Source organism: Prinia subflava, chromosome 2 (genome assembly GCF_021018805.1).
Source record: "Prinia subflava isolate CZ2003 ecotype Zambia chromosome 2, Cam_Psub_1.2, whole genome shotgun sequence".
In the NCBI taxonomy this organism is placed as follows: Eukaryota; Metazoa; Chordata; class Aves; order Passeriformes; family Cisticolidae; genus Prinia; species Prinia subflava.
Window position 1 is genome coordinate 12,056,438 of NC_086248.1, and position 16,072 is coordinate 12,072,509.

The 16,072-nt window shown below is 40.3% G+C and overlaps 1 protein-coding gene across 1 annotated transcript in view; it reads right to left on the reverse strand.

The window, feature by feature from the left end:
• Nucleotides 1–14,377, reverse strand: part of LOC134547828 (AT-rich interactive domain-containing protein 1A-like) — a 33,977-nt gene extending 19,600 nt beyond the window's left edge. Inside the window, exon 1 of the mRNA XM_063391940.1 lies at nucleotides 13,795–14,377. Within this exon, the coding sequence (XP_063248010.1) occupies nucleotides 13,795–14,377 (583 nt within the window). The remainder of the gene's footprint in view (nucleotides 1–13,794) is intronic.
• Nucleotides 14,378–16,072: the final 1,695 nt, after the last annotated feature.

Here is a 16,072-nt window from a genome sequence, read left to right on the forward strand (position 1 = left end):
ACTGCTGGCTCATGTCCAACTTTGTACCAACCAGGACCTGCAGGTCCCTTTCTGCAGTGCTGCTCTCCTGTATCTCATTCCCCAGACTCTGCACATGGACAACGTTGCCCCTTCTATTTCAAGGCAGGAATGGTTTCTGCGTGAAATCAGATATTAAAGAAATCAATGAAGTGGATATAAAATTTCTAGATGCCAAAAAAAGATATACATTATTGAAGAGTATGAGCTAGGAAGGGTGGGCCCAGTAAAATAGGAGGGAGAATGATTCCTATGGAAAGAAATAGTTGAAGGATGAGGGTCTGGGAAGTTGTTCTTGTTCATTTTCTAGCTCTGTCAGCTCCCAAGGTAGAAGGCCAGCTGTGATTTCTAAGAATGAGTGTTTCTATGACTTATATCATCTTCTTCAGTAACCACATTTCTAGGACTACAAACAGCATCTTAAAAGAGCCTTTTTCTGTGTGTTTCATTTTTATAGCATGTTTCCGTGGTTTATGATTTCTGCCTTTTGGACCATTTTTAATAAATGCTATCATTCTCTTAGACAACATCCAGTGTTAGACTTCTCAGAAGATCACACAGAAGCATAATACTCAAGGGACAAATAGTCTGCTATGGATAGGGTTGGTTCTCACCCCATTAGGTAGGCAAAAGAGAGAGTGTTTGAACCACAGACCTCAGAGCACAGGGAAAATATTGTTTCACTCCAAGGGAAGCTGGGGAGGCTGTACCACAGCAGGGCAACCTTAGGTGGCCTTTTCAGAGCAAAGATATAGGAAAAATATGTGGAAAGGGAGCAAGGCACATAAAGCAGGAAACAGGATGGGGAGAAAAAAATAAAGGGTGGAGAAATGAGGAAGGAAAATAAAAATAAAAGTATCAAAATATTAAGTGAGAAAAATAGTAAAAACAATCAAAGAAAACACACATTCAAAAAATCCCACACTAGAAAAGCCAAACCAACTAAACGAACAAACAAAAATCACCATATCCCAAGATGTATCAGAATAATGCAGAGAGAGAAGAAAACTTGCAGGAAAACAGAGACAGAGTGAAATATAGATTGAAGGTGTTGTACTCAAAAAAAGGGAAAGAATAATGGCATTCTCTCCCAAAAAGTGTAAGAACAATTGATGGAATACAGGCAGAATCTGCCCTTGCAAAAGCCACTTGAGGTAGACACAGTAGCTCGGAACTGGGCTGACCCTTGGAAAAGACAGGGAAGTCCAGTAGCTGCCAGGATCAGCCAGTACAGAGCACACCCCTGCCTGGTACACACAATGGCTGTGCAGATGCCTTCAAACTCCCACTCAAGAACACTCTTAACCTTGCTCCATACGTATTTTACTTGTGACTAATGTGGTTAATGTTGTTGTTGTGTGTTTGTCATCTTTCTGAAGACACAGGTAGTCTCACAAATGAAGGAATGGAGCCACCCCAAAGGCACAGCACCCATCCTTCTGCTACATCCATCACTCCACAAAGTACAGGTTTAACCTGCTAATTTGTCTTTCAAAATTTCTATCTGACTATGGAAGATGACACAGTCTTGAAAACACTGTGGCAATATTGCAGCTATGTTAATTATAGGAAAGGCTGAGAAGTGAGAAAGAAAATGTAAGTATTTTTCAATTACACTAAACAGAGATGTCGAGATTCAGCCTTCCTGCTACAGAGCAATATGTTGTACAGAACTTGAAAAATTACTTTGATTTCCCATGTAGAGGCAATAAAACATTTTCCAGAAGCTAAATTAAAGCATGTATTTTAAAATGCAAAATTTATTTTAAGGACAAGAGGTGCTAGTGTAAACCTATAAAAGGAAGCTATCCATCTTGCAGAAAGAAAGTGCTGCCTTTATTGCACCTCAGTTCACTCTTAAAGACAGAAAATACCCTCCAGGGCAGACAGGACAGTAACTGCTGACACTGACTTTCCTTAATTCATAGAATGACTTATAATTATCCTTTTGGAATAAAAGTTATTTTGGTTCTATCTTCGAACTAGTTATTGGAAGATAATTAAGTATACAGACATGTAGATATATATATACATACACATACAAACACACACAGATGTTTATAAAAGGCCTTCTGGTGTCACATTTAAAAGCTGAAGAACTTTAAAAATGACAGCCCTAGGGCACTAGCAGCAATTGAGGAGCTTGTGACCCCTGCTAGACTGAGCTATTATGAATGTAACAGACTGTAAAGCAGATGCCTGCACTCAGAAGTGCCTCAGGTGCATCATTCTTCCTCAAACATACGGCAAAGACATTGAGCTTACACCATCTGAACTTTTTGAGTTTAGCATTAATTCTTCCTCCCAACAACAGCTGCCTTATGCAGCTGTCAGAAATTACAGCAGGACTCAAAGGAGGAAGAGTTTTATTTCTGTTTCCATTTGTTTTCTTTTCAGTGGTAAGAGGCTGAAGTGATTTTACAGAGCACGGAATTGTATTCACAAAGGATCAGTGCTAACCATTGTTATCTGAGTGTGATGCTCTAGAAGTTAATAAAAAAAGCCTTCCATTCTCCTTTGGAAGGCTCAAAAGGCATCTGCTTCTCTCCAGTGGATAACGGCACCTTGGCACTTACTTGAGTTTACCAAGCATTTAAACTGTAAGTTCAAGTAAGGTGCAAATTCAGAGCAATCTCAAAGGCATTCAGGGAGTGCTAAAATGTCACATTGACTTCAAATTTTTGTTTATCCAATGATATAGAAACTGAAATCCTGCTAGTTCTCTAGGGAAACTGTTCAATATGTTGGCTGACATCACTTTGGTATCTTTCACAAGATGCTTCCAGTTCTGCTGCATCACTGACTGCATTCTCCTCTTTGATTAGCTGATGAATCCATGGGGTTTGTAACTTATAATTACAGAAGGAAAGGTATCATTTTGCAAGTACCAAAACCACATGGCACTCATTAAAATTGCCATTTGTAAGCATACACAACTTTTGATGTCCCACACAGACCCATCCAAGGCTCTGCTTTCTCCCTGCTCAGTTCTCTCATTCCTTTGTGTATCAGGTTGTAGAGCACCTAAGATAAACACTCTCACTTGAGCAAAGGCTGGAAGAGTCACCTGTGGAGATTTGTCAGCTTTGCAGTCTTGCCCCCTACACTAAAAAGCACAAGGCCATACTGAAAAGCACATTCATTTTTCTCATTTAATCGCTTGAAGTTGCTTGTATTAGAGAAATTAGTTTTTAAATGCTGGCTTGAGGTTTAAATGAGTAAAAAAATAATTCTGCATAAAACATACTGTTGGACCCAGATTATTAGACGACATTAAATAGACCACTACAAAAAAAAAGTACCCTTTTTTTGTTAACTGAAAATATGAAAATATATATAAACTGTCCTAAATAAACTCCTAATCTTTTTGCCATGATTGTATTTTTACTCTTCCTGGGAAGGACAAAAAAAGTTATAATGGCATCAGGAGAAATAAAAAACCTCAAAACCCTCGGTTGTGATTCGTGTAATAGTTATACTCTGAAGCCAAGGAAACATTTTTTCAGATCATGCAAACTCAGATTACAGCACATGCTGACGCAGGAAATGACTGAGAACATCCCTACTGATAAGTTAAAGGCTCATTCCTTGGCCCAAAGGCCAACTGGTGTGGTCTGGAAAGGATTATGCTATTAAACTTTTTCACGTTTAGAACAAGAGAGTCACATCCAAACTACATTTTGAGAGAGGTTCCTGGCCTGTTCAGACTCATGAAATTTGCCTGGCAATGGACTGTTTATTGGCCTTGATCAAAGTTGTGCAAGCAAATGTTTGTCAGAATAAATTACCTAGCTTCTCTAATGGCTCTGGCATCTGTAAGTTCACTAGAATAGATAGAACCAACAAGAATCGAACAAGGATTGATCTTTACATGCATTTATTTTGTTCTCTTTCATGATATAAGGAAATCACAGAACAATATTTTATGCATTAGAGATCAGTGGTAGCCAGAAGAATCTGAATAAAACCATTTTAGGTAACTCAGTATAGCCATATCTATCTATCTATCTATCTATCTATCTATCTATCTATCTATCTGTCTGTCTGTCTGTCTGTCTACCTGTCTACCTGTCTACATATCTGCTAGAGGAGCCATTTAATCTCAGACTTGGAAGACAATCTTAACCTGCTAGAGGCCAGAAAAAGACATAATATTGGGGCAGAGTGTCTTTATATCTTTATCTGATATTGGCCACTGCTAAAGACGGGATTCTGGACTTGATGAACTTTAGATCTTCTTCCATGCAACCATAGTGGTGTTTAGAAAGTCTGTCCAGGTTCTAGAAAATTCACTTTTTCAGTCATCCAAGCATACAAACACAAACACTTAATGTGAGATTATTTCTTTTTATGGTTTTCTTTTTCATTTCAATCCACAATCTCAGACACCCTTTATGGTAAACATCTTAAAAAACTGAGTTTGTATAAGAAGGTAAATGAAGACTTGTCCCTTGGGTTTGACTGCGGAATTGTATTCCTGAATTATCTATAGTCTGTAAGAGTTCAAAACCTGATCATTAATGAAGTTTTAGCTTGTCCTATGCCCTAACTCTGCAAGATGTGCATGTGTACAATGATGTTCAATAGAGCTAGGTTGCTTCACAATTTCCCAGTAGATTATTTGAAGTGCTCCAGACAGGATGCCTAAGGTGTCTATTCTTTTAAATTAAGCAAGGTATCCTCATTAATTAGCATACTAGCAGCTTCACTCAAATACCACTGAAATCACTGGAATTTTTCCACTGACTTTGTGAGATTTGGTTCAGGCTCTGTGTAATCCCATCCAGATATTGTCTGATGAGAAAACATGGGTATGCATCAAAATGCTCCCATATTTTGCAAAAGGGATGGGAGTGGGATGAAGAAGCTGAAGGGAAAAAAATGTGAATACTTTCAGCAAGTAACCTTAGAAACTGATCATCGTAAGATGAAAGCCAGTATCTCACCAGAAGGGTGAAACACATCCAAACCTTGACTAAATAATTTTTTATCCAAGTTATCAAGGTGCTTTATTCCTTCAAAGAAAAAGCAATGAAAGTCAGTATGGTCAAATCTTGCAAAACTCAAGCAATTCAGAAAGTGCTCAGCATCTGACAGAATTGAAGCAAAACACCTTTTGAGGGAAGACATCGTCTCACAAATAGGCTTATAGAATCACTTAGGGAGGAAAGAAGTTTTGACATCATCAAGTCCAACCATTAACCTATCACTGCCAAGTCCACCAGTAAACCATGTCCCCAAGTGCTGTATCTACACATCTCTTAACTAAGTCCAGGGATGGAGGCAACCACTTCCCTGGGCAGCCTTTCCCGGTGCTTGACAACCCTTACCATGAATAATTTTTTCCTAATATCCAACCTAAATCTCCCTTGACACATGCGGAGACTGTTTCTTCTTGTCCTATTACTTGCTACCTGGGAGAAGAGCCTGAACCCCATGAGGCTACAGCCTCCTTTCAGGTGATTGTATAGAATGATACGGCCTCCCCTGAGCCTCCTTTTCCTCAGGCTGAAGATCCCCAGCTCCCTCAGCTGCTCCTCATCAGACCTGTGCTCCAGACCCTTCACCCTTCAGCTCCACTGCCCTTCTCTGGACACACTTCAGCCCCTCAATGTCCTTCTTGCTCTGAGAGGCTCAAAACTCAACCCAGGATTTCAGGTGAAATTTCACAACTGGCAAGACAGAGGAATAATCCTTTTACTAGTCCTGCTTGCCAAAAAAAAGTTGATTATTTTCAGATATTAATTTTAAATGGGTGACATTGGTCTCATCTTAGTGCTACTAGAAGCTAGGCATTAATCTACTTGGAACTCCTTTTTGTCAAAGGAGAGATGGCATTCCTAGGTATGAGGTGAATTCCCTTCTAGGGGTGCCTATGTCTCATCATGGGCTGCTGAGACACCCTAGAAGATTGTCTTGGAATATACATATAACTGAGGTTAATTGAGATATAGCAAAGTCTGGGAATGCTGGTACTTTTCTGCATGTTACATAAATTACTGCCCACTTTACTATGCAGATATTTGTGCCACCTTTACAGGGTTGATAGGACTGTCCATTTACCACCCCACTTCCATTTGTGATTTTCACATGGAACTTGACTCACTTCTATAAAAGCAAGGACAGCTGAATCAAGTGTTGTGTCAAAACCAGAGCTAAAGAAACTTCAAAGAAATGCTGTCCTGACAATTTCTCTCTTCACCAGGGGAATGCTACAGAATAAAAATAAAAAATAATAATAAAAATAAACTTTAAAAATAAGACAGACCACAACCATAAACATCAAATTCCTGCAGAACTAGTAAAATTAAAATGTTCCAGGACTGCATATCCAAAGAAGAAAATTTTAGCAACTAAAAAGTGAATGAGAAGGAAATTCCTGAGGAAAAGGTCACAAAAGAGAATGAAGTGAGCAACATAGTACCAGTATATCTTTAGAGAAAAGCTGAATTATTTACCTTATCCCCTTTGCAGTGAACATGGACTAACTTGTGCCTCAATATGTCTGAAATAAGTGTAGTGTACAACATTTACAAACTCAGATTACAGGTGAAATCATGTTCCTAACAAACTGAAAACATGAAATAGAAGTTTAAATGGAAATAACTTCCATTTTTACATAAATCATTATGATACATAATGCATCATAATACTGCATTATACACATAAACTTGAGACATATAATATGTGAGAGATTTTTAAATGTTGCTTGACATTTTTTCATTGGGTGGAATTAACTCTACTGGCCTTGAGACAGATTAAGGGCAACAGGAGGATGTAAAAGGCAGGGCTCATATTCATTGGAGGCTCGTGGCATTTACAGTGTTTTAAACAATCATGTTCTAAGGTTGATTTTGCAGGCTGTCTTAGTCACTATCTCCAGTCAAGGCTCTTGCGTAAATGGGGTTTGTTCTACCCCGACAGTGTGCCTATTGTAACTTGGGGCCACCTGTTAGACAGCATGAAGTGTTGCCTAAAAAAATACACAATAAGCAGATTGTTTGTTACAGTTGTGCACAGACAACTGTATTAGTGTTCTTCTCACCATATGTCTATATAAACAGAGCTGCAGTGAGCTATTCACCAGCGACTCAAACACTGAAGAAGAAGCTTCTCTTAAAAGACCCAGGGCTTACAAGAGTAGGCTCACCTGTTAGACTAACAAGAGGGTTTCAAATACTTGGCTTCAAGGGAGAATTAATTCTTCAGAAGTTTCTGTAGGAAGGTTTATTCTAGAAGCACAATAAAGAAAATCCCCACACAACCAAAAAAATCTACCCCAAATCAACCTAATACTTCACATTTGGTGGTTTCAGTAAAGCAGTGAAAAGGGAAGGGGAGAAAAATTGGCTTCACAGAAGCAGTTGGACTACCTTCCAAATCAAAAATAATACTAGATCATGGTATAATACATATTTTAATTGCTGTTACTGCTGTTATCAAATACACCTTCATCCATGTGTCAAGGCTAAATCTTAAGTCTCTCACAAGATGAATTTGTGAGCTCAGTCAGAAGGATTCTTGCAGTCTTGGGGAGACTACCTTGGACAGTTTTTTCTACTCCTTTCATTTTTTCCCAAGGAGTGATTTTGAGGGAGGGCAGGGAATGTATATGTGTCTTTTTGTTTTGTGAAGGAAAAATGCTACAGCAAAATAACATCACTGATTGTCACAGTGTAAAAAAGGATAGGATAGGATAGGATAGGATAGGATAGGATAGGATAGGATAGGATAGGATAGGATAGGATAGGATAGGATAGGATAGGATAGGATAGGATAGGATAGGATAGGATAGGATAGGATAGGATAGGATAGAATTTACACAAGTCTTTTAACAAGATCCATGCAAGGATTTTTTATAAGCCCAAATCTCAGCAGTGGTGGTGCCATGTGACCATAAAAGGCACATCAAGGCCTGACAAGCTCTGTTCCACCACTGCCTGACAAGATGGAGTATATTAATGTCTACATGACCTCTTGCTCTGGTAGCAGGGAAGACACATGGACCTACAGCCTCTTTGGCTGCCATCCTGCTGCATCAGGTTCCTTTTGGAGCTGCTGCAGGTGTCGGAGAAAAGCCCATTGCAGCGAAGTCCTTCTAGTGCAAGGACACAAAACAGAATGTGAAACAGAGGTCACAACTAGTCCCTGCTCTGCTCCTGCAGCAGCCTCACTCTGTTATCAACTTTCCAAGGGTAAATTGTTACATGACTATCCAGCATCTACAAAGAAGGAATTTTGGAGGGACTTGCAGCATTCTTCCTACACCACTGACGCAAAAAAAAAAAAAAGGCGTTTTTTGGTTTTTTTAGTCTCCAGTTTATTCTCTAACTGCAGCAATTTCTTTTCTAATGATTGCTGAAAAAGTTCACTTTCTGGCTGAACTCCTCTAAGCAGAGCAAATCAACTGTTCTAGCTCCAAATGCATATTGAAATTATTTAATGTGTTAATTGTTTACTCTGATATTGTTAAAAAGTAGCTATGCAGGTCTAGGCACTATTCAAAACAAAAACATTATGAACCCATTTCCGGTCTTTTTTGGTTTTGTCTTGTTTGTTTGTTTGTTTTGTTTGATTTTCAGAAAGGCGTGTTTGCTCTGAGGAGCAGCTTTAAAGAGAAGATTTTTAAAAGGTTCTGCTTCAAGGTTAGTTAACCCACATGTTTTCACAAATTACCATGAAAGCTTTTTCCCTGTGCTGGTTTCTTTCTCTTAACACAAAGAATACAATGTACCCAGTTTTACAGATTATACTGGTCTCTGTTTGGAATAATATTTAACAATACTTTTTAAATCAAGGTATTGTTGTAGGGGTTTTTTTTTTCTCAGCACCACTCTGTCTAATAGTTCTAAATTTCTTTTACTTCACTGTGGAAGCAATTTTATGTCCAAATGCAAGTTACTATCTGAAGTTATACAAGTTTCCTTTTTTACCAAGCCAAAGATCCAGTTAGTTCATGGTTAAATCAGTCCAGTTTGGAAGCAGTTTTCCTAATTCCACATGTGGACTTTGGATGGGTGCTGAAATTCATTCGGAATGGTAACACCCTGACAGCCTTAGCTGAGATGTCATTGTGCATTCAGCAGTCTGTATCATGGGGAGCTCCAGCCTCAAGGATATGGCAGGATAATAAATGGAGGAAGCCTGATTATATTTCATGGACGATTTTGGCCTATCTTCTACAGTTAAGAGTAGCCATGAAGACACCATGGCACAATTTCCACTTTAGTGCTAGCAACCAGAGAGAGTTGTTGCTCTAAGCTTTAACAGAGAGCACTGCTTATGAAACTCTTGGCTAGGAAAATGGCAGAAGAAGGGGAGCAAAAGCTGGTCACAGACTAGAGAATGACTCCTGTTTTCTTTACTCTTCCAGGATCCACTCCAACCATGCCAACTGATGGCTACCAATCAACTTACATTTTGTATTCTTGTTAGTAAGACATAACCCATATTGCTCCTTTTCATTTTTATCTAGGATTATCTAAGATTAAAACCACCATGTCTATGAAAACGTGCCCCATAATCCCACAATCTGCATCTTGTCTGCATAGCCCTCCCAAGAAAGTCAGAATTACAAAGGAGAAGTTTTATGAACATTTTCTTGCAGAGATATCTAAAATATTGTGAGCATGTCTGTACCAAATCACAGACAGTCCCAGAAACAGCAAGAAGTGTGGGCAGAAAAAAAGGGACTCAGAGTGATGGTAGTCCACCAGCCTGCCAGGAGTGTTAGCTGGATTGTTCCACAACTGAACTGAAGTTTATGCAAACAAGCAATGCAGAGGGATGGCAAATTTGGTGCCAAACCCCACTCCAGTATTGACACTCGCACAAAGTGCACTACACAGTTCACAGAACTCACAGAGAATCTAAGTCTTTAGTGGAGAGACCAGTCCCAGAACAAAATCCTAAGCAAGAAAAGGATGAAATGGATTCTGTACAGTATCCAGCTTTTGAAAGGAGTGGCATGTGTACATTTTCCTGTCAGAACAAGCAAAAGATAATCAATCCCCTTACCTCCCAAATTCTGTCTCGGGTTATACGAAATCTTTCATTTTGTTATCAAAACTGTCCTTATACACTTGTGTTCACTTTATTTCTTATTTTAAAAATCTAATTACAATCGACATAGAAAATTTGAAAACTAAATTTGAGGCATTCATTAGTAGTGTTAAAATGCTTGTTTTCTTCAATATTTTGGTTTTGATGAGAAGGAAATAATTAGGAAGAGGAAACAGGGAGTTTTCATATTTTAATCTAACAAGATTAATGTTTCTCCAAACCCCATTTCTTGATGATTTTAAGAGGTGCTACATGCAGATTTCCTTTCATCACAAATCATTGCTTATACAATGAATGTGTAGATTTCAGCTGCTGAAGAAATTGAAATTTTCAGTGGCAGTTTCTCAAGTTGATCCTACAGTTTAAAGGTTTTCTTGAAAAATGAAGTAAGCTACAGTGGAATTATAAAAGCTGGGGTTTTTTCAATGCTAAATACAACTGCACACATATCTAATTCTTTGTGAAAATCTTTTGTGAAAAATCTTTATATAAACTGGCTAACAGAAAAGTTGCAAGGCAATGCACAGTACCCCCCTACATGGCCATGCCCCTCTTTGCTTCACGAGCAGCTTCAGGCTACTTTCCCCTCCAGCTCTTCAAGAAGCTACAGGACAGATGAGGACAAGGAAAAAAGGGGACAGTGGCAAAGCAAAATCAGAAGGGGTCTGGCAAAGGCAGCTAAAACAGCTCCTGTTGCACTGTGCTAGCTGATATGTCAAGTGTATGCATCAGAAACAGAGAAAGCAATAGACAATATGCTAGAATTAGAGGCACTGTGTTTAGCAGCAGCCAGCCTGGCTTCACATTTGGCTAATGAATACATACACAGGTTTCAGGCCTGCTGGTGACATTCACACAAGATGATGAGTAGGAAAATAGGAATTGTTTTTACTGAAACAAAGATTTTTATTGAAAATGTCAATGTTCAATTAAAAAAAAAAAGCCCGAAAACTACAGAAAAGCTAAAATAGAATACATAAATAAAATAACTTTTCCTTTCTATTTTGCTTAAAACTTTTAATTTGAGCCTTCAGAGATTTTGACTAAAAAGAAAAAAAACCCCAGAGAAATAAAAACGAGCAATGCATTTCTATATTTTTCAATTTGACAAAAGTTTTCTGAGTTTTGTCACCTGACTGAAATTTTATCATCTTCTTCATTTGCTTGAACATTAGCAGTTCAAAACCAATCCTTTTAAGTTGTTAAATGACAGAGGTCCTCTGTTATTTAGGTTGTAAATGCCCTGAATCAAAACCTCTGTCAATGGGGGCCTGACAATATTCCTGGCATGCACATTATATTGAGAGCTTCCAGGCTGCTCCTTTAACATATACGTCCATCACTATTTGTTCAGCTTCTTCTGGGATCAAAGTTTATTAAACAAAAGAACAAAAAGCAAGCAAAACAAGAAAATTTCAGACTAAGGCCTCATTTCCTTAAAAGTGTCTATTTTCTCCTGTGCCATTTCTCAGAAGTATTGCAGAGATTTCTTAAGATACTGAACAGAAAACATCTCCCCTGTATCCACCAACAGTCCTGCTGTTAAAATAATTGAAATTTTAGAAAATTGAGAATTCTTTTGGGCATGCAATTTTTTTTTTTTTTTCTTCAGTTTTTGTCTTTTGAGTGCCTAAATGTACACTGGAGCTCTAGAAATGCTAGAGATCCACCTCAAAAGCTTTTTGCTGTTTAGATCTATCCTTATCCAGCACTGCCCTGTTCTGCTCAGTGCACTGGCTCACCAGGAGCCTGCCGGGATATTTCTCTACAGTGAGAGTTTGTTGTAATTAAGCAAAATTTAATTAACTATTTGTATTAGAAATAGTGTCACCAGCAGAATTAAGAAAGGGATGACCCCCTTGTATTCACCACTGGTGAGGGTGAACCTCAAACTCTGTTCAATTTTAGGCCCTTCATGAAAATAAAGACATTGAGGAGCTGGAGCAAGGCCAGAGAAGGGCAATGGAGCTGGTGAAGGACCTGGAGCATAATTTTTACAAGGAGCAGCTGAGGGAGTTGAGGGTCTTTAGCCTGGAGAAAAGGAGGCTCAGGGAATATCCTATCACTCTCTACAACCACCTGAAAGGAGGTGAGGCTCAATTTCTTCTTCCCGGTAACAAGAACTAGTACAAGAGGAAACAGTCTCAAGGTGTGCCAGGGGAAGTTCAGGGAAAATTTCTTTAAGGAGAGAATCGTCAAGCATCAGAACAGGCAGTCCAGGAAAGTGGTTGAGTCACCATCCCTGGAGGTACTTAAAATATGGTGTGGATGTGGCACTTGGGGCCATGGTCTGGTGGTGGACTTGGCAGTGCAGGGTTAATGGTTGGTCTCATTGATCTTAAATGTTCTTTTTGACCTAAATAATTCAGTGACTCTATGACTACCGTGTGATTTAGGAGAAATCATAGAAAATCAACCTTCTGCTAAAACTGGTGTAATTTATCTCACAGGTGTTTAGGACTCCATCTACAAAATGTAAACACATTGCTTTATTCTACTGCATTGCAAAATAAAGACTGGATTTGGATTTTTAGTGGGATAATGCAACCTTTATAGTGACATCAAAATCTTCCTGCACTTGGAGCCTGTTGTAGTTCAGCAAATTTCAATTGAATAATTGTATTGGAAATAGTGTGTATCATCTTGTCTAATGGGCTGTCTGGCCTCTGAATAGTACTGGGTATACCACCAGACTAAGGCGTTAAACAAGTGACCCTACATTCATTTGAATTCACATCCACAACTAAACCAATACACATTTCTCTGCAATACAAGACAGAGGAGTGGGGATACAGAAAATAGAGTGGAAATTAACCCAGGGTGTCAGTTTTCTAACTATTTCCTATTATTATTCTTGTCACATATCAGAAATGTTGAATAACATTTTACTTGAAATCTTAAAACTTTTTTAAAATGTTAGTGCAACCTTTTTATTCTTTCTTGGAATGTTTCTTGGTATAACTGAGTAGTTACAAAAAATTACTTCTCTCTCAGTTTAGAAATAGAGAAATGGGATTAATAATATGAATATGAATTTTTCATGAGCCACATTACTGAAGACTGAAATTCAGTAAGATGTATTTAACTGTGTAATTCCTTATTTTATATTTTTTGACCCATTTAAAACATACTATTTCTGAAAAGTAGTCTTTCTGTGGACTAGCTCCTTGATGTGGTACTTATAATTAGGTGTTAATATATCCATTTTAAACTAAAAGGCCTTCTATTCCCGGTCATTCAAATTGTGAAGGAATACAATACACATATATGTGTGTGTATATATATATGAGATAAAGAATATATTGATCCTAAAGTGGTCATGTATATTTAAAGACTCCAAGGCATTTTTGCTAATTATCCTTCGAGTATTTCGAGTATTTTAATTGCAGTGATTACATGCTGTCTATCAGGAAACTTTTGTCCACTCCTTGCTGTTGCTGGATGGATGCTGGCCTGCATTTTGCTCCATGGCATTACACTGATTGCCATATTTCCCAGATTTTCTATCTCTGTGACATGATTTAGGCAAAGTTACACTCTATAAATCTATTGCCAGCTGTTATTTTCTGCCTTTCAAGCTTCCAAGAGGAGAGCCCACATTCAGGTTTCACAGCCAGGCAACAAAGGGCTTCCCCTGGGCACTCTGCTACTCTTTGAAAACCTAAAGCACAGGGGCTGTGGAAGGCAGAGCGTTTAAATAGCAACATTCATTACCCGGGACGGAGGAAGAAAGGTCAGCATCAGCAGCAAATCTCCTGCCGTAAATCTGCGAGAGAAACAAGCTGCCCGGGACAGCGCGCATTAAACGCTGCCGGGGCAGCGGGACGCTGCAGCCCCACGGCCCCGGCTGGCAGCGGGACCCGTCCAGGGGAACCCCGGGTGCCAGGAGCGATGAAGGGAAGAGTCCCTGGGCGTGTCCACGGGCACGCGTGTGCGGGTGGCTTCCCGCGGGGAGCGTCCCTGGCTGCGCCGGGCGGGCTGCGGGCAGGCCGGGTTGCGGGCAGGCCGGGCCGGGGCCGTGTGCCCGGTGTTGGCAAACACGGCCCTCAGCCGCGGCCGCGCCACGGGCCCGCCCGGGGCCGCCGCCAAGGCCGCCGGCAGCTGCTGCCGTCGCCGCGGCAACGGCCACACAATGGGCGGCAAAGGCGGCCGGGCCGCAGCGAGGGGCTCCGCCGAGCTCCCTGCCCGCGCCCTCACCTCCCCCACGAAAAGGGGACACCGAACATACACAAGAAGGCACAGAAAAGAGTCTTATATCCCACAGCACCTGTCCAGGCACCGTCCCCACTCTCGCCATCCAGGTGTCCGGGCTCCATTTTGCTCCTGCCTCCTCAGGCAGAGGGGCAGGTTTGACAGTAAAAGCTTGCGTTAAAAAATGGGAACCGGATTTAAGTGGGCATTTGCTTAGTCTGTCCTGCCACAATTTTAGAACTCCATCACCACAGAACCATAGAATCATTATGGTTGGAGAAGTCCTCTGAGAGCATCAAATCCAGCTAAAGACCCAGCATCACCTTGTTCACCACTAAACCACATCCCCAAGTGCCACACGTTTTTTGAACACTTCCAGAGATGGTGCTTCCAACACTTTCCTGGGTCTGTGTATCAGAGATTCGAGTTCAGTTTGTACCTCATCAGTCTGGGAGATGGAGGGGGGTCTGTCCCTATCTGAGGGCAGTCCTCTCAGTTTTACTCCACAATGCCCACCCTACAGCTTGATTCTGCTCTCAGAGGTAACCATTCTCCCACAGGCTACCAAAAAAAAAGGCATGGATACAACACACCTCAAAACCCTCCTGACAGGTAACTGAGCTGTCTCGCAGTGCCTCCCCTGGGGAAAGCAAAGGCAGCCTCTCTCACATGTTCAGCTGAAAGAATTTCTCCCACTTGTAAGACATCTACAGCTGTGCATAACCCCATCATGTTTGCACTAATGCAGTAACGTCCCTTTACCTTCCAGCACAGGGTGGCCACATCCAACCTCCTTGCTGGGAGTGCTCTCCGTCCCATGCTAACCCCAGTGTCCCAGGCCACTGTCCCCATCAAAGCCCTGCTGGGATACACGCTGGCCATGTAACTGTGGGGACAATCACAGGCCAGTGTCACCACCAGTGCCCTGGACCTCTTTCGCTTGCTAGTTTACACATAATCTGACAGATCCAAAGCCTAAATCAATAGGCCTTTGGTGGGAACTAGGACAGGCTCAGATGATCTTGCCCTGTCTAATTTTTCAAATTACATTCTTAATTTACAGGTCTAAGTATTTATAGTACAATAACAAGACCAAGACAAAGAAAAAAGAAATAGGATTAAGAATTTCAGAGCAAACAAAAAACCTTGCATTTCTGAAAATGTATAAACTAGACCATTCTGACAAGTCCCAATCATGATCTCTGTACCTAGACAAGAAGACTATTGTATCCAGGGCTGAGTCCATGGAATTACATTTGGGCTTCAGATCTCTGCTGAGCAACTCCAGAGACTACTGGAAAACTCGGAAGTGTAGTGCAGAAAATTCAGGATGCGTCATAGTCTGAGGAAGGCTTTTAAAGCTATTTTGTTTCTTTGAAAGAAAATTGGGTAGGAAAACAACATAGGAGGAGGGAAAGTTTGGGCATAGAATTGGGAAGAAAAAGCTTCTACTTTGAAGCCAGGATATCTTATTCAATAGCTCCGCATAAGTCACTTGGTCTTCCTACCTCACCTGTCCACCTCAGTGCAGAAGGGAGCATTTGGCAGTCCAGCATACCAGGGAATCTTGTTCATGGAAATATACTTACGACTCCCATGCAGACAGTGGAACATTACAGATTTATTAGAGCCTAGTGTGAAAGGCCCTAAAAATGTTGCTGTGCTTGGGTGGGATCATGTACACATAAAAATTTTGATAAATCCTGCACTGCATTGTCCATTTAGGTGGAGAAAGAAAGTAAAACTGCCTTCCCCAAAGAAACAGCTTACTGCAATTTAGGTCCTTATTCACAATCCAGTA